A 15,143-nucleotide genomic window follows, 5' to 3' on the forward strand; every position below is an offset into this window, starting at 1 on the left:
ATCTGAGGTGGTTTAAAGACACTAAATTTCAGCTTCCTCGCATGCAAATGAAGACAACGCTAACATCTATCTCATAAGGTTGTTGAGATCAGAAGACTAAAGTAAATTTAAGTGCCAAGTGCAGTATCTAGCAAGTTCTATGTGTGCTCAATAAAGGTTCTTTTTCCATTGTTATGATTAGTAATAAATCCCTGGGAGAGTAGCTTGTTCAAAACTATTACGGAAGAGTTGCAACGGAAAGAGGGAAAGCAAAAGGAAGTATACCACAGGAGCAATCTGAGATGTTTGTGGAGTCCAAACAAGGTTAGTAGCGCGGCAGGACATTTGTCTGTCCTGAGTTCCTAGAGCCATGTGACTCTAAGAGCCCCGAGCGCATGGTTCCACCCGGCACAGCTTCCCTAACTCTGGCGCTCAGCTATTCTCAGCAGCCTGTAGGGGGAGCCAGGAAGCTAGGACGGGTTTTGGGGGGAGGCTGCTGGAAATCTTCCTAAGGGCAAAAAACGACACCCCACCACTACTACCAGTCTTAGTGCACTGCCTTGCCTCCCTCAGGACGCACTCCTAGCTCAGTCCCCTTCTACAGCTAAACTGGGAGCTGTCCTTCAGCACCAGGGGCAGTCTTGGCCTCAGGCAGGACAGTGAGAGCGTTAGCGGAGTTAGGGACTCCGGACCGGTCCTATCCGCAACCGGCTTTAGTGTCCCCTAGTCCTGAGGACGAGGGCGAGGCTACCCAGAGAGGTAGCAAGAACCTAATGAGATGCCCCCTGCTTCTTAGAATCACCCTCAGAAGTCCCTTAGCCCTCGGGGGGAGCGAGGGGCGGTCCTGGGGAGGGAGGCGAGCGGTCGCTTGGTGGGGGAGGGGGAGCGCCAGGCCTGGGACTCTGCGTGTGGCGTGTGCACACGGGGAGCGGTCGGGTGAACGGAGGCGCCGAAGTGAATGGAGTTGGGGGTGGACTGGAAACATCCCCAAACAGCACAGGCTGCGGCCGGCGGGGGCTGGGGTTGGGGAGGGGGGAGTCCTGAGGCGCAGGCGCAGTCGGGGCTCCAGTCCCGCTCCCTCCTCCTCCCGGTGCCTCTTTCTCCGCCCTGCTCCCCCCCAAACACACTCGCACACGGGCTCTCAAGGTGTTCTCCGCACAGCGGAAGATGGCGACAGACTGAGGGGGCATGGCCAGCGGGAGCCACGGGGCCATGCCTTTGGGCGGCCGCCACAGCGGGGCGAAGCAGAGGCGGAAGCGAGAGGCGCACTAAGTAAAGCCGGGCGTCCGCGTCCGGCGTCTGTGGCGCTGCGGGGAGCCAGGTGGCCCGCCCGAGCCGGAACTCCGGGAGCCGCGGGTGCGGAGCCAGAGCGGAGCCAGCCCGGGACCGGCCCCAGCGGACTGCCAGAGCGCGAGGGAAGCCCGAAGGGCCGGCGGCGGACCGGCCGGCCGGCCTAGGAGGGCACGAGCGAGGCAGGGAGCTGTACGGAGCGGGCAGCGGGCAGCGGGCAGACGGGCGGGAGAGGAGCGGCGCGGGCGAGGGGAGCGGAGCGGAGCGCGGCGGGGCCCGCACGGCGGCGCTGAGGGGCGCAGAGCCGCGCCGAGCCGAGACGGACGGCCAGAGCAGAGTGCGAGCCGGGGGGCCGGGGGCGCGGAGTGAAGTGGCGCGGAGCCCGGGGTAGCGGAGGGGCCCGACACCATGAGGAGTGCGGCGCCGCCGCCGCAGCCGCCACCGCCCCAGTGCCCCGCACCGCCCCCCGCCGGGACGCCGGGCTGCGCCTAGCGGGCCGGGCGGCGGCGCCCCGGCTGCCAGCAGGGGAGCGCGGGAGGGGCGCGGGGACGGCCCGAGAGCGCCCCGCCACAACGGCCTGAGCGGGGCCCCGGGCCGGCCGGCCTGCCTAGCCATGCGGCCCCCGAGGTAGAGCCTGGACGGCGCCGAGGAGCGCGGTGCGGTGCGCAGCCCGCCCTCCCGAGACGGCCGTCCGGCCTCGCGCCTACCTACTCCCTCCAGCCCGGACCCCCCTGAAATATGTTCAGGGGCGCTTGGATGTGGCCCGGGAAAGACGCCGCCGCGCTGACTATCTGCTGCTGCTGCTGCTGCTGGGCTCCCAGGCAGAGCGACAAACCTTGCGCCGATTCGGAGCGGGCGCAGCGATGGCGACTGTCCCTGGCGTCCCTGCTCTTCTTCACCGTGCTGCTCGCTGACCATCTGTGGCTGTGCGCGGGGGCCCGGCCCCGGGCCAGGGAGCTGAGCAGCGCCATGCGGCCGCCCTGGGGGGCCGGCCGCGAGCGGCAGCCGGTACCTTCTCGCGCGGTGCTGCCGCTGCCGCCGCCGTCGCCTGGCGAGTCCAGCGCGTCCTCGGGCACCTGCGGCCCGCGATACAGCAACCTGACCAAAGCCGCCCCTGCAGCCGGCTCCGGGCCGGTCTGCAACGGCGTCCCAGAGCCCACTGGGCTGGACGCAGCTTGCACCAAATTGGAATCTTTGCAGAGACTTTTCGAACCGACCACCCCGGCTCCCCCTCTGCGGCCCCCTGACTCCCCTTCCCGTGCCCCGGAGTTCCCCTCCGCCAAAAAAAACTTGCTCAAAGGCCACTTTCGGAACTTCACTCTCTCCTTTTGCGACACCTACACAGTCTGGGACTTGCTGCTTGGCATGGACCGCCCCGACAGCCTGGACTGCAGTTTGGACACCCTGCTGGGGGATCTACTGGCCGTAGTGGCCAGCCCGGGCTCTGGGACCTGGGAGGCATGTAGCAATTGCATAGAGGCATACCAGCGACTGGATCGACATGCTCAGGAAAAATATGATGAGTTCGACCTCGTGCTGCATAAATACTTACAGGCAGAAGAGTACTCTATCCGGTCCTGCACGAAAGGCTGCAAGGTAGGAATTGGTGACCTACGCCACAATAGCTGCCTGGCCAGAGGTAGTTTCTGTGTCAGTGGGACCAGAAAAAAAAATAAAGGTCTCCCTCTCCACCACCCCCCCCCCATGGCTCCCACCATTCCCAGTGTAGTACTGTGTCACCCTGTACCCCTCCCTAGAGAGGGAGCTACAAAGATAGATTCAGGTCAACTTCTGTGAGTTTAAGGTTCGAACATTTTAAGGCTGGAGCCTCCTGGTACACTGCTTCCTGCATGAGGGGGAAGTGGGGCCCTTGGCTGTCAAAGTGGTAGCAGGAGAGTCTGTGTTTCCCAGTCTCCTGGTTGGCTCTGAACCCCACTCCTGGACTAGAATTAGCCCTGGGACTGGCTGTGGAAAGATTAGGGGGTGTTCAAAAGGCAGGAGGAAGAATATTTGACTACCTAATCCTCATCCTTTGGTTCCTGCCAATTGATGAAAGGCCAGGCCATGCCTGGTGACAGGGTACACAGACCACACTGTTGACCTTATATGACCTGAGATTGCTGGCCAGATCCTAAGTAGGGGAGTCCAGGGATGCCTGTCTTCTCTTAAGGAGGGAACCTGTAGGCTTCAGTCTTCTGAGGAAAGAAGGCTGGGAAAGCAGGGCTTATCAGCTCTTGGAAGGGCCATGGAAGGTTGGTGCATTACAAAACTCGCAGTGCTCCAGGGTGATGATAGGAAAACCTGGCTTTCTGGCTGCTAGGGATGGGCGTCTAGAGGAAATTAGAGAGTAGGTGACTGTAAAAGGGACCTTCCTAGGAAAGAATTGAGTGTTGAGAAATTTCTTGACCCCCAGTAGGGTTGCTCTGTATAATAATAGGTAGGTGGGGCTATACACATTTTGGGGCCTGAATCTACTTCCCTGTTTTCCCTGCCTGGCCAGGTGGCCTGCTTTGGGGGGAAAGAAAGAACAGCAAGGTCAAAAGGTCAAGTGACAATGAGACCAGGTAGATGTCACACTTTCTGGAGCTCGGGGCTGTAGGCTAGAGAGTGAGGCAGTTACCTCCTGGTGTAGAACATCTCCCTTCAAGGCCTTTAGAAAGGGTGGCAAGTGCCTCTTTCCAGCAAGAATTGCTCCTGTGGACTTGTGCAAGGTTCTGCTGTTGTCTGTGGCCCCCTTGGGAATTTGCGGTGGAGGACTGGGGAGGAAAGGAGTAGCTCGTCCACCCTGACTTCACTTTCTCCTTCTCCCTTTTCCTATTCTCGTAACCTAGCAGTCTCCTCCCGCCTCACTCAGCCTCAGCTGACTCACTGCTTCACTCACACTACCAAATGAGATATTCCACTTCTTAAAGGTGTACAGACAGAGAGACAAACACATCCAGCCATACACCGTTAGCAAGACTCTGGACGAAGTCCTACAGAGGAACGGAGAGGTTGTCACTTTCATAAACAGTGCTGTGGAAGCAGGCGCCATGTCACATGCATCTCCCTGTGGTATCAGAGACATGCAATCACATGAAGAAAGACACATTTTGTCATACAGAGGTAGAGATACATACTCTAATTGCCTGCCAAGGATGCATGTCCTCAATGAGAGCAGAGGGCTCCTAGCAGACAGAATAAAGGCTATCTATATTTTGTGGTTCCCCTCTCCAAGCCCATGGCCACAACTGTTCTTTTGTCAGTCTCCAGAATGAATGAAAACCATGGCACAACTTTTCTATGGGGGTTTTCTCCACGTTATAGTCAGATCCAGGCTCCTTCTGACCCCACACTAAATCTCTCACATTGATTGCTGATACAGAGCAGTTTGATGTCTGGGAAGGCAGAAGTTCTCTCGGCTTCTGGAGGTCTTATCTCATCTGTTGAGGGCTTGTTAGCAGTTTGCTCTCAGGCATGTTTTCTTTGCCTCCTCTAAGCTTTCATTTCCTCATTTGTAAAACAGGAAAAATATCCTTTCCCTGCCCAGGTTCTGAGTGTTTTGTGAGATGGAAGTGGGGATGCATGATGAGTAGCATTTTGTGGTAGGAATTTTACACCTGGCATAAATTACTATTTAGGGGGTTCAGTCGTTCATGTGTATGTTATGAGAGCACAACTGTCTAGATTGCCTCCATTTTACAGATAAGGGAACTGAGATACATCCGGGGAATACCATTTGCCCTCAGCAAATGAGCAGGAATTCAGTCTCCTCATGCTAAACCTTTGCTTTTGCTGTGGCCTCCTCACAAGTTCCCAGGCCCTTTCTCCTCTCTCTCCGTGTCTCTCTCCAGCAGCAAGTGGGCTCTCCTGCTCTTATTGTCTAATGCCTGCAGACAAGCTGTGCCGGCTTCTCAGTCTCCTCCTGTGCTTTCTACCTCTTCCAGAGCTTTCTCCTTCAACTGAGGTCCAAAGCTCAATTTTCCCTAAGTCTTTAATCCAGTTTTCTGATGCCATGAAAGAGACAGGCAATCCTGAGCCCCTTCTTCTTGACACCCTGTGTCCTCATTCACTTACCCCACCTTGTCACAGCCCTTCTTTACCCACACTAAGCCCCCTCCCACTGAGCTCAGAGCTCCCCAGTCTGGCCCCTACCCCAAGTAGGATCCTGTGGAGATAATATCCCACACCCAGAATCCTCGTAAGTGAGGATTCTGAAGTCCTATGCTACGATGAGGAGGTTTTCTCTGTCTGTAAATCAACTCTGGAGCTGGGTTCTAGAGTCAGGTGACCCCCAACCCCAGGGTCTTTGATCTGAGTACCTCAATCAGATCCTTCTGGTGTGGCCCTAGGAACCCTGTTCTCTGCCTCTGTGATGTCTGCCCCTGTTTTGGGCCACACAGAGCCCCAGGAATCATACCTGTCCTCACTGCTGCCTGTGACACCTCCCAATTTAGTACCAGCTGCAACATTTTCTTAATGTGCGACTGACTTCCTCTCGCATAGCAGAGAGATGTAGCTAACTCGGGCCAATGCCCATCCCCATACTGGCCTCTCCTAGGTCCAAGGGCCACACCCCATCTTTCCCTTAATTCCTTATGATTACCCCTCAACACACACACACACACACACACACACACACACACACACACACACACTATCTTTCCCTTAGCTGTGCCCAGAGTTACCAGACAAATAATTCCCCTCCCAGATGTCATCCTTCTAATCTTGCCATGTCCCTGCCCACTGCTGGCTGCTTCTCCCACCTCTGCCTCTTTCTTCCTCTCAATTCAGAACACTCGGGGTGAGGAGAATGAGGGCACGGGAGCAAACTCTGGCTTCTTTTCTCACCGCTATTCCTCTAAGGCCGAGAGGCCCAAGAGGAGGGATGTTGTCAGCTCTTGCGGTAGCCATTAGCTGCACTAATCAGCTAGTTCAAAGAAGGATGGGATAGTGCTGATCCACTCCAGATTGTCTGGCACCCACCTGGCAGCCTGCGGGTTTGATGCAGGGACGAATCAACTGATGAGGTGGAGAAGGAGGCTGGAACCTAAATTCCCTGGAGAGAGTTAAAGGAGTTGGACTTGGAGAAGAGGAGAGTCAGGAAAATATGGCCTCAGATTTCACACCTCAAAAAGGTTGTCCTTGTATAAAACATGTATGTCTTGATTGGCTCCAAGAGACTTCATAGGAAGTCTTACATTCTAACCTAAATTTTTCACTTCATACCAGTGTGACCTTGAACCGTATGAACTCCAAGCCTCCAAGCCTCACTTTTTAAATCTGCCAAATGGGGCTCTGTCATCAGAAAAAAAGCCCTATGAATTCAGTATTAATGAGAAGTCTGTACAGCATCAAGGCTTAGCAAAATCAGAGGTCCTCCCTCCAGCTTTTCTTTGCAAAGAAGGAACAGACTGCCTCAGAGCTTCTGTCCCCAGGAAGTATCCGGCCTAACACAAGTGAACTGCTGGGTGAAAATGCCATGCAGATGAGTCTAGGACTGTATTGGCATGGAAGAAGGAACTGGAGCAGGTGACCTCAGGGGTCTGCTTGAGTTCTTCAGCAGCAGCATTGGCTAGGGAAGGGGGTTTGGCCTCAACGCCCTCACGCAGGGAGAGGGTGGGGGCTGCCAGAGACAGTAGCTCACTTTCTGCCCATACCTACTGGGGCCCTGCTCTTCCTCCACTCCGGCTGGCAGCTGTTTCTGCCTCACTGCCTTCTCTCCTCCCACCTGCCACAGCTTTCCTGCCACACAGGACTCTCAGGCTATAACACTGGAGATGACAGGTACCAAGAGCCAGGGGCTTGAAGAGTCCCATGTTGAACATTAGTTCTTGTTGTCACTCAGATGTTCTCTCTGGTCCAGAAGTCTTAAAAGCTAGAAAGGGTGCTCTGGTCCCTGTTTGGAGGCAGAGGAAGAGGAAAGCTGGCAGTAAGCAGCCTTCTGGGAATCATAGCAAAACTGGCCCTGGGTGGGCGGGGCCTCCAGGTCCATAGCAGTTCATCTCCTCACCACTAAGGACTGTATGCATGTTGTTCTAGGAAAGGTAGGTGCCCCAGAATCCAAGAGTAGGCACAGAGAAGAGGCAATGCTTATAGCTCCGACAAGGACATATGAATTAAAGCTGGGAGGGACCAAGCAATCAGTTGCTGAAATATACCTCTCCAGATCCTTACCCACTCCCATTCCACCAGCTCCCATATTCCTCCTACATTGTAGCTCATGCCCACATTCCCATCCATATTTCAATGAGCACCAATTAGACAGTGTTTTATCACCCTAGACCCTTCCCAAAGCACATCCCACACCTCACTCTCTAACCCTCATTTATGTATTTACACACCTCTGTTCCTCCTAGCACTTCCTTCTGATCTTCCTGGTCTGACTCCTTCCTGTCCCACTTTGCTCCTCTCTGACAGTTGAATGTTCCCGTGCCACTCTCCCATCTGCCTCCAATTTCCCAACCCTCCTGACCTTTATTGCAGATCTCACCCCTTCTCTGCCATGCCTGCCTCACCTCCTTGGTACCATACTCCTTGCCCTTGACACCTCCATGCCCCCTCACAGGATACTCACTTCATGCCTTGGTTTTCTTTCATGTTTTGATCTTCTCTTCTTTTGCCCCTTTCCCCCCTCTCCCCTCCTCTCTTCCTATGATCTTTCTTCCTCCTTTTCTACATTTTTTCCCAGTCCACTCAGGGTAGATACATGCATGAGTGCATTCACACACACACTCATATACATAGACACACAGACATACATCTCCCAGTCTTCAGGGCTACTTCTCATCCTTCCCACAAGAAGGTGGCCTGACTACTATAGTCACCATAGCAACAGGAGCCTCCAGGAAGGAAGTATTGGTATCTCTTGAAGATAGGGTTGAGGGAATGAAGAGAGAGGAAAGGAGCCCAGCAATCTCCCACCCAATACTCTGGCTGGAAGTGTCTGCTGAACATAGTAGAGGTGGTGGTGAGGAAAGATAAGAGTGGGTGTGGCCAAGATCAAAAGAGAGCCAAGGATCTATGGGTACATCAAAAGGCTGGAGGTACTCCCAAGCTATGTGAATATGTGCTGGTGCCTTCTGCAGACAATAGTACCTCAGGGAAAGAGTACACACATCTACTCTTCTGTGTAGTTGGGGATGTAGGCAACACCTAAGACTCAGGGGTCAGGGGTTGTCTTTGTAAAACTTTTCTCAAGGCAGTTCTTTTGTGATCCCTATGCTCCACTACTATTTACCTGTGGTGTGTGTCTACAGATTAGAGCTAGCCTGACCCTCCGCTCCTCTCAGTCATGTGACATTCCAGATGCAGGTATGTGTTGAGTTCTAGGAGCCACCTCTCCTTCTGGGGACTATATACAATCTGGGGGCCCACAAACACAGTTCTCCAACAATGGTCAGGTAAGACTCTGGAAAATGGCTATGTCTTAATTCCTGTGGTTACAGGTGTACAGGTCAGAATCTATGTGTGGAATGACAAACCAGTCTTTTGTCCATGGGCATAAGAAAGAGAGCTCAGAGAAGCCTGAATTTATGAGACCCTGAATCAGGTAGTGTTTTAGAGGGAAGAGCAAGGGTACCAAGTGAGCTAGGCTTAGGGGAGGGTGAGAATGAGTTACTACAGAAGGAGAAGGTTGACACAGCCAAAGCTCTTGATCAAATGGATTCTGGAAATGGGATCTGGAATCTGAGCCACAAGTTTCTGGGCCAAAAGACGAGTCCAGCTGGCTCTAAAGAAGAAAGGGATAAGAAAAGGGAGGCAAAAAAATAAAATAAAGTACAAGCTTTTGAGTATCTAGAAGGTGTGTCTGTGTTGGAGGGTATATACATCCATGAACTTAATCTTGTCAATGATCATAGCAGGAAAGTACCATTATTATCCCCACTTTTCAAATGTAACAGTTGAGGTTCAGCAAGAGGAAATGACTTCCCTAAGTTACATAGGGCAGGGAGTTGGGATGCAGACATGCCTTTGTTCTTTCTCCAGTGCACAGATGTATAGAAGATGTTAATATTCTCTGCCAGATGCTGGAGGCAATGCCCTGGTGGCTATGAATAGACTGATGAGAAGTTAGGCTGGCTAGAGGAGAGGCTCAGTAGAGCCTATTGGAAACTTAGGAAAACCTCTGGAGTAGCTCAGATTCAGGGAGGACTCACCGGCATCCTCTTTGTTCAAGATACATGTTTCTTGTCCTTGAGATCCAGTGATAGATTTTCCCCTCCCTTGGCAGTCATTAACTGCTTCTAGTTCTTCATGATAGGTTATCCAATCCCAAGTGCTCAGCCTTAAACAAATAAACATATCAACAACATTAAATGAACTTAGCAGATTTCTTATGCGTATGTATGTATGTGTGTGACAATGATAATTAAAGAAGAAGTCATGAATTTGAGCAGGAGTAAAGGGTGACATGGGAGGAGTTATAGAGGGAAAGTGGGGAGTAGAAGTGATGTAAATATAGAATGTAGCAAATTCTCAAAATATTAAATTAAAATTTGATTTTTAAAAAGATGCAGTAACAATCACTGAGGTATCCATCCTCTTGGGACAGAGACAGGAAGATGGAAATAAGAGGCTTGCTCCTTCCTTTTCTGCAGGCTTAGAAGAGAAGAGTTGAGTCCCACTTGTCTTGAGAAAGGGTATTTCTGTTATCTTCTCAACTCCCATATATGAAGGTATCAGCCAGGGCAGGAAAGGAGAAAAGGTGCCCTCTACAGGCCTAATGCCTGCCTGAGCTCCATCCCACCCACAGCACACTCAGGTAGCTGGTAGAACCAAAAGGAAAAACAAATGCAGTGAGACATTGTTGTATAAAAGTCAGATAAGGCCTGGCCTGGAATTGGGATGTCCAGTTCCCATGTCATGCCAGGATTTGGTTGAGTCCCCAGTCTTAGATGCCTGGTCTTCTCCTTAGAAACAGAAAGGATGAGGCAGCCTATAATGTTCTGTCTGAGAGAAGGGCATGTCAGAGGTGTGAATGTTACCCATGTTTTCCTGTCTTACTTGGTTTGAATCAGACAGCATGTCTACCCAGCTTATTTGTGAAAGATGAAGTATATCTGTTCAGTCAGTGTTCAAATTAATTCTTCAAAAATGCTATAGGCTCAAAATCTTTTTAAAAATATTTTCCTTGATTGTTAAAATATGTGGCCTTTGAGAACTTCTGAAAACTAGAAATGTGTTAGAGAAAAAGGGACTAGAGGCATTTGGGTTCTTTTCATTGTCATGAAGTATACAGAACTTACATTTTAATTGTATATTCAGAGGCATTGGGTACTGTAGTGGCTAGTTTTGTGTCAACTTGACACAGCTGGGGTTATCACAGAGAAAGGAGCTTCAGTTGGCGGAAATGCCTCCATGAGATCCAACTGTAAGGCATTTTCTCAATTAGTGATCAAGGAGGAAAAGCCCCTTGTGGGTGGGACCATCTCTGGGCTGGTAGTCTTGGTTCTATAAGAGAGCAAGCTGAGCAATCCAGGGGAAGCAAGCTCATAAGTAACATCCCTCCATGGCCTCTGCATCAGCCCCAGCTTCCTGACCTGCCTGAGTTCCAGTCCTGGCTTTCTTTGGTGATAACAGCAGTGTGGAAATGTAAGCTGAATAAACCCTTTCCTCCCCAACTTGCTTCTTGGTCATGATGTTTGTGCAGGAATAGCAACCATGACTAAGACAGGCACATTTTCATTTCATTACTATGTCTAAAACATTTTCATCCTCCCAAACAGAAATTTCTACCTGCTAAACAATAATTCCCCATTTCCTCTTCACTTTTTCCCCTGGCAACCAGCAATCTACTTTATATCTCTTTTAACGTGATTGTTCTAGGTAACACAAGCAAGTGGAGTTAGATATTATTTGTCATTTTGTGTGACTTATTATATTTTGTATACTATATATATGCTTTACATATTACATATAAATTGTATATACATAAACATATATGATGCTTTTAAATTTCATTCATGTTTTAATATTTTTCAGTATTTCATTTCTTCTTATGGATGAATAATATTCCATTATGTACATATGCCACATTTTGTTTATCCATTAATTTCTTAGTAGATATTTGAACTATTCTACCTTTTGGCTATTGTGAAGGATGTTGCTATTAACCCTGTTCTACCAATATTTGTTTGAGTACTTGTTTCCACTTCTTCTGAGCATGATTAGGAAAGGAATTGCTTGCTTATATGATAATTCCATGCTGGAATATTATGAGCTTGTTTGTTTTAGACAGGGTCTTGCTATGTAGCCTAGACTATCATTGAACTCAAGCTCCACCTAGCTCAGCCTCAAGTGCTGATTTTACAGGCGTGCAGCATTGTGGCCAGCTTATGCTTAACTTTCTGAATAATTGCCTCTTAATTCTCTATAACAGCTGTGCCATTTTACATTCCATTCTTAAATTTTGCACTCTGAACCATTTTCCATACATACCAGCAGTGAACTGAGCAAGGGTCCAAATCTCCACATCTTTGTTAACACTTGTTATTTTCTGGGTTCTTTTGATGATAATACCCGTGTTGATGCAACCACATGGTTCCCTAATGATTTATTATAGGTCTTTTTAAATTGCTTGTACTCTGAGTACCTTTCCATGTACTTAAAAATTCATAAGCTCCATCCTTTATGACATTCTGTCACAAGTTACATAATTGATTTAACGGGCCATGTACTGTTAGATATTTAGATGACTGTCAACTTTTTACTATTAGAAATAATCCCATGGTGACTATCTTTGTTCATCAATTTATATCAGATCTATGATTTTTTTACTCTTAAAAGGCTATCTCAGTCATTCTTCCTTATTCCTGTACTTTGCTGAGGTTTTTGGATCACAAATGATACATACTTCTTTTCCAATCTAATAGTATAAAGATTTATAAAGACAGTGTTAATAATCCTGCTCAGTCTTTCCTAGTTCCACTGCCCTAAGGTCCTGGATGTTAACAATTTTGTGTGTATTCTCTTTCCTGTAAGCTTACAGAAACGTCTACACAAATGACTCTTTCTTTGTTTTGCATACAAATGGAAGCATAAACATCCGTTCTGTAGAATGAAGTTTGGAACTAGACTTACAGAATCACAGTATTAACCTTTTTAATGCTACTGGTGTACATTACTAAATCTCTTTCAAATTACTAGATTATTCTAGTTTATACATACAACAAAAATGTGAGGCTAATTTACTTGAAAAATGGTCTAGCCTTAGCTTCTCATTGACATTCCTTTGGTCAGTAATTTGTTTTTGTTGTTTATAAGCCACTTGCAGGGCTTGTTTGTAAATTGTTAGTTCCTGTTTTCTGTTTTTATTAATGCTTTGTTTGTTCCCCTTTCTATGGATTGATGATGTTAGCCTTTTCTGATCACATGTGTGGCAGACTTGCAGAGCTTGCTGTTTGGATCTTAGAGCTGAAAGGAGAGAATGAGAAGGAACGGTGTGATTCTAGTTGTGTTGTATACTTTACCTTACTTCTTACGCCTGCCTTGTGATGTGTATACATAATTGTCCCCGTATTCCAGTGGACAAGACAGTCTCAGAGGAGTCAAATGGAGTCATCAGCCTATAGATTTGAAGCTGGAAATTATGTGTTGGCAGACAGCACTGCTCCTCAATCGGTGCTAGTGCGCATAAAGAGAAAGCTTTCTCCTTTTGTTTTAGAGGCATCATTTACAGAGAGGTGAGGGTGGTTTCTCTTTTATAAGGGACATAGCTTGTCTATCAGGAAAGGGTTGTCAGGGAGGTCAACAATCTTGCCTGTGCTTTTATTACCAGCACGGGCACACCTTGGAGTTTGACTGCAGGTCGGTTTTAGTTTAAGATGTTTGACCCCATCTTCCTACCATCCATGCTACTTACTTAAACAGCCATCTTCTCAGCTCAGGAAAGAAAAAAGTACTTGGCTCATAGTCAGGTAGCAAAATAGTGGCCACAACTCCTTTGTAGTGATATGCCCAAGTTTACACAGCTACTTATTGGCAGAGGCAGCTTTGACTACCTATCCATCTGTTGGAGCAAAGGCTACTTGATAAAGAGCATTTGTGAGGAATGCTGTGTGGAAGGGACAGTTATGTGGGGTATATAACATGCCACTTTTTCCTGGTCTCTGGCATTGGAGTCTTCCAGTATATGGCTTCTCCAGAATCCCAGAAGCTCCCAAAAGATGGGACTTGGGACATGAAAACTTATGCCTTAGGGGCATTAAAACGTTTCTATTAGAATTAGCTTCTAGCCCTGCTCTAATTGTGCATTGTGTGGGGTGGGGAATAGAGAGGGAAAGGGAATCTTTGGGAATTTGTTTTGCCTTTTGCTCATTTGTTTATTGGTCTGCAATTCTGGGGCATAAACTTTGGGTCTTGCATTGACCAGGCAAGTGCTATACCATCTCCAATCTGAACAGAATGCTTTGATAAGGGAATGGAAATGGTCATTTGTAGTGTCTAGTATGCAAATGTTCTTTCCCTTGTACCCACTTACAAGGCAAACTCTACTTCTGTGTGAAGTGAGATGAATAGATTGATTTTGGAAAAATCATTCTTTCTATACGAGCCTAGAAATCTCTCCTCAAATTGGCCTGAAATTACATCAAAAGGAAATTTGGTTAAGTAACATGGTTTGATAGTGGTGGCAGACTGAAGGGACTGTCCCCAGGGTGGTATGATTGGGATATTAAAAACTTGGGCATTAAAGCTCAAGCTTTATATATTCTATATTATATACATATATTATATATGTTTATATATTACATACAGGTAATACTGACTTCAGATTCTATCTGCTCTGTAGAATAGTTGTTGTGACATTCATTGTATTACATTTTAAGATGATATATATTTGTGTCTGTGGGGGGTTATACATGCAACAGTATACAGGGCCAACATCTGGGACTCAGTTCTCTTCTTCTGCCAAGTGGATCGATCATGAAGAATGAACTCATCTCATGAAGTTTGGAGGCAAGCATCCTCACTGCTGAGCCATCTTGTAGCATTCAATGTATTCTTTAATCTCACTTGGAACCCCACTTTTTTCACCTTCGAAACTAAGAAATAGGGTCATTATGAGGCTTGAAGGATATAATGCACCCTGATATCTTATAATGTCCTTGTGGTAGAAGATGCTCAAGAAATGCTAACTGCCATTATGATTATCATGGGCTATAAGCCTCGGATAAGTTGTTTAAACTCTTTGGTCCTCTCTGTCTTTATCTGTAAAGATTTGTATCTCCCTCAGGGGGTGATAATGGGGAATCAATGAGTTAATAAATGTCAGGATTAAATGCTTAGAATAGAGCCTGGCATATAGTAAGCACTTAATAAATGGTAGCTATTTTCTCATCTTAATTAGATGTGTTTAGTCCAAATGATTGCTTAATACCCAATTGAAATTCTCAACACTGAGGTAGGTTGCTGAGGAGAAGGAGAAGGTAGAGTTTTGAAGAGGGGGTAAAGTGTCTAGGGTGAGGGTGGGAATTGGAAGCTAGAAAGCAACTGGAGATATTTTAGTAAGTGCATAAAGACCTGTTTAGGTGGGTAAGGTAGGAGGTGGTGAATGAGACAAGGACTCAAAAAAGTCCTTGATTTACATTATAGCCAAAGAATAGCAGTAGTCACCTTTGATCAGGTCTCTGTTCATCCCAGCCTGTCATCTACCTAGAGGAGGAAGGAGAGGCAGCAGAAGGGAGTTGGTTTTGGTTTTCAGTGAACTAAGTGATGACTGACTGTGGCTTTCTGTAAAAAACAAAAACAAAAAAGCAACAACCACAACAACAAAACCCAGTTGTGCCATGGAGAGTGTGTGTAACTCCGAAGAAACCATAGTTGCCTGTGTCTTGCCTGTGGTGACCAGCACAACCACTGTGCAGAAGAGATCTAGAAGCTTCCCTCCTCCTATC

The 15,143-nt window shown here is 48.2% G+C and overlaps 1 protein-coding gene across 1 annotated transcript in view; it reads left to right on the plus strand.

Annotated features, from left to right (window-relative positions):
- Positions 1–1,103: 1,103 nt before the first annotated feature.
- Positions 1,104–15,143, plus strand: part of Fam155b (family with sequence similarity 155 member B) — a 28,466-nt gene continuing 14,426 nt past the window's right edge. The window contains exon 1 of the mRNA XM_021154007.2: positions 1,104–2,865. Within this exon, the coding sequence (XP_021009666.1) occupies positions 2,008–2,865 (858 nt within the window). The 5' untranslated portion in view covers positions 1,104–2,007. The remainder of the gene's footprint in view (positions 2,866–15,143) is intronic.

Source organism: Mus caroli, chromosome X, assembly GCF_900094665.2.
Source record: "Mus caroli chromosome X, CAROLI_EIJ_v1.1, whole genome shotgun sequence".
In the NCBI taxonomy this organism is placed as follows: Eukaryota; Metazoa; Chordata; class Mammalia; order Rodentia; family Muridae; genus Mus; species Mus caroli.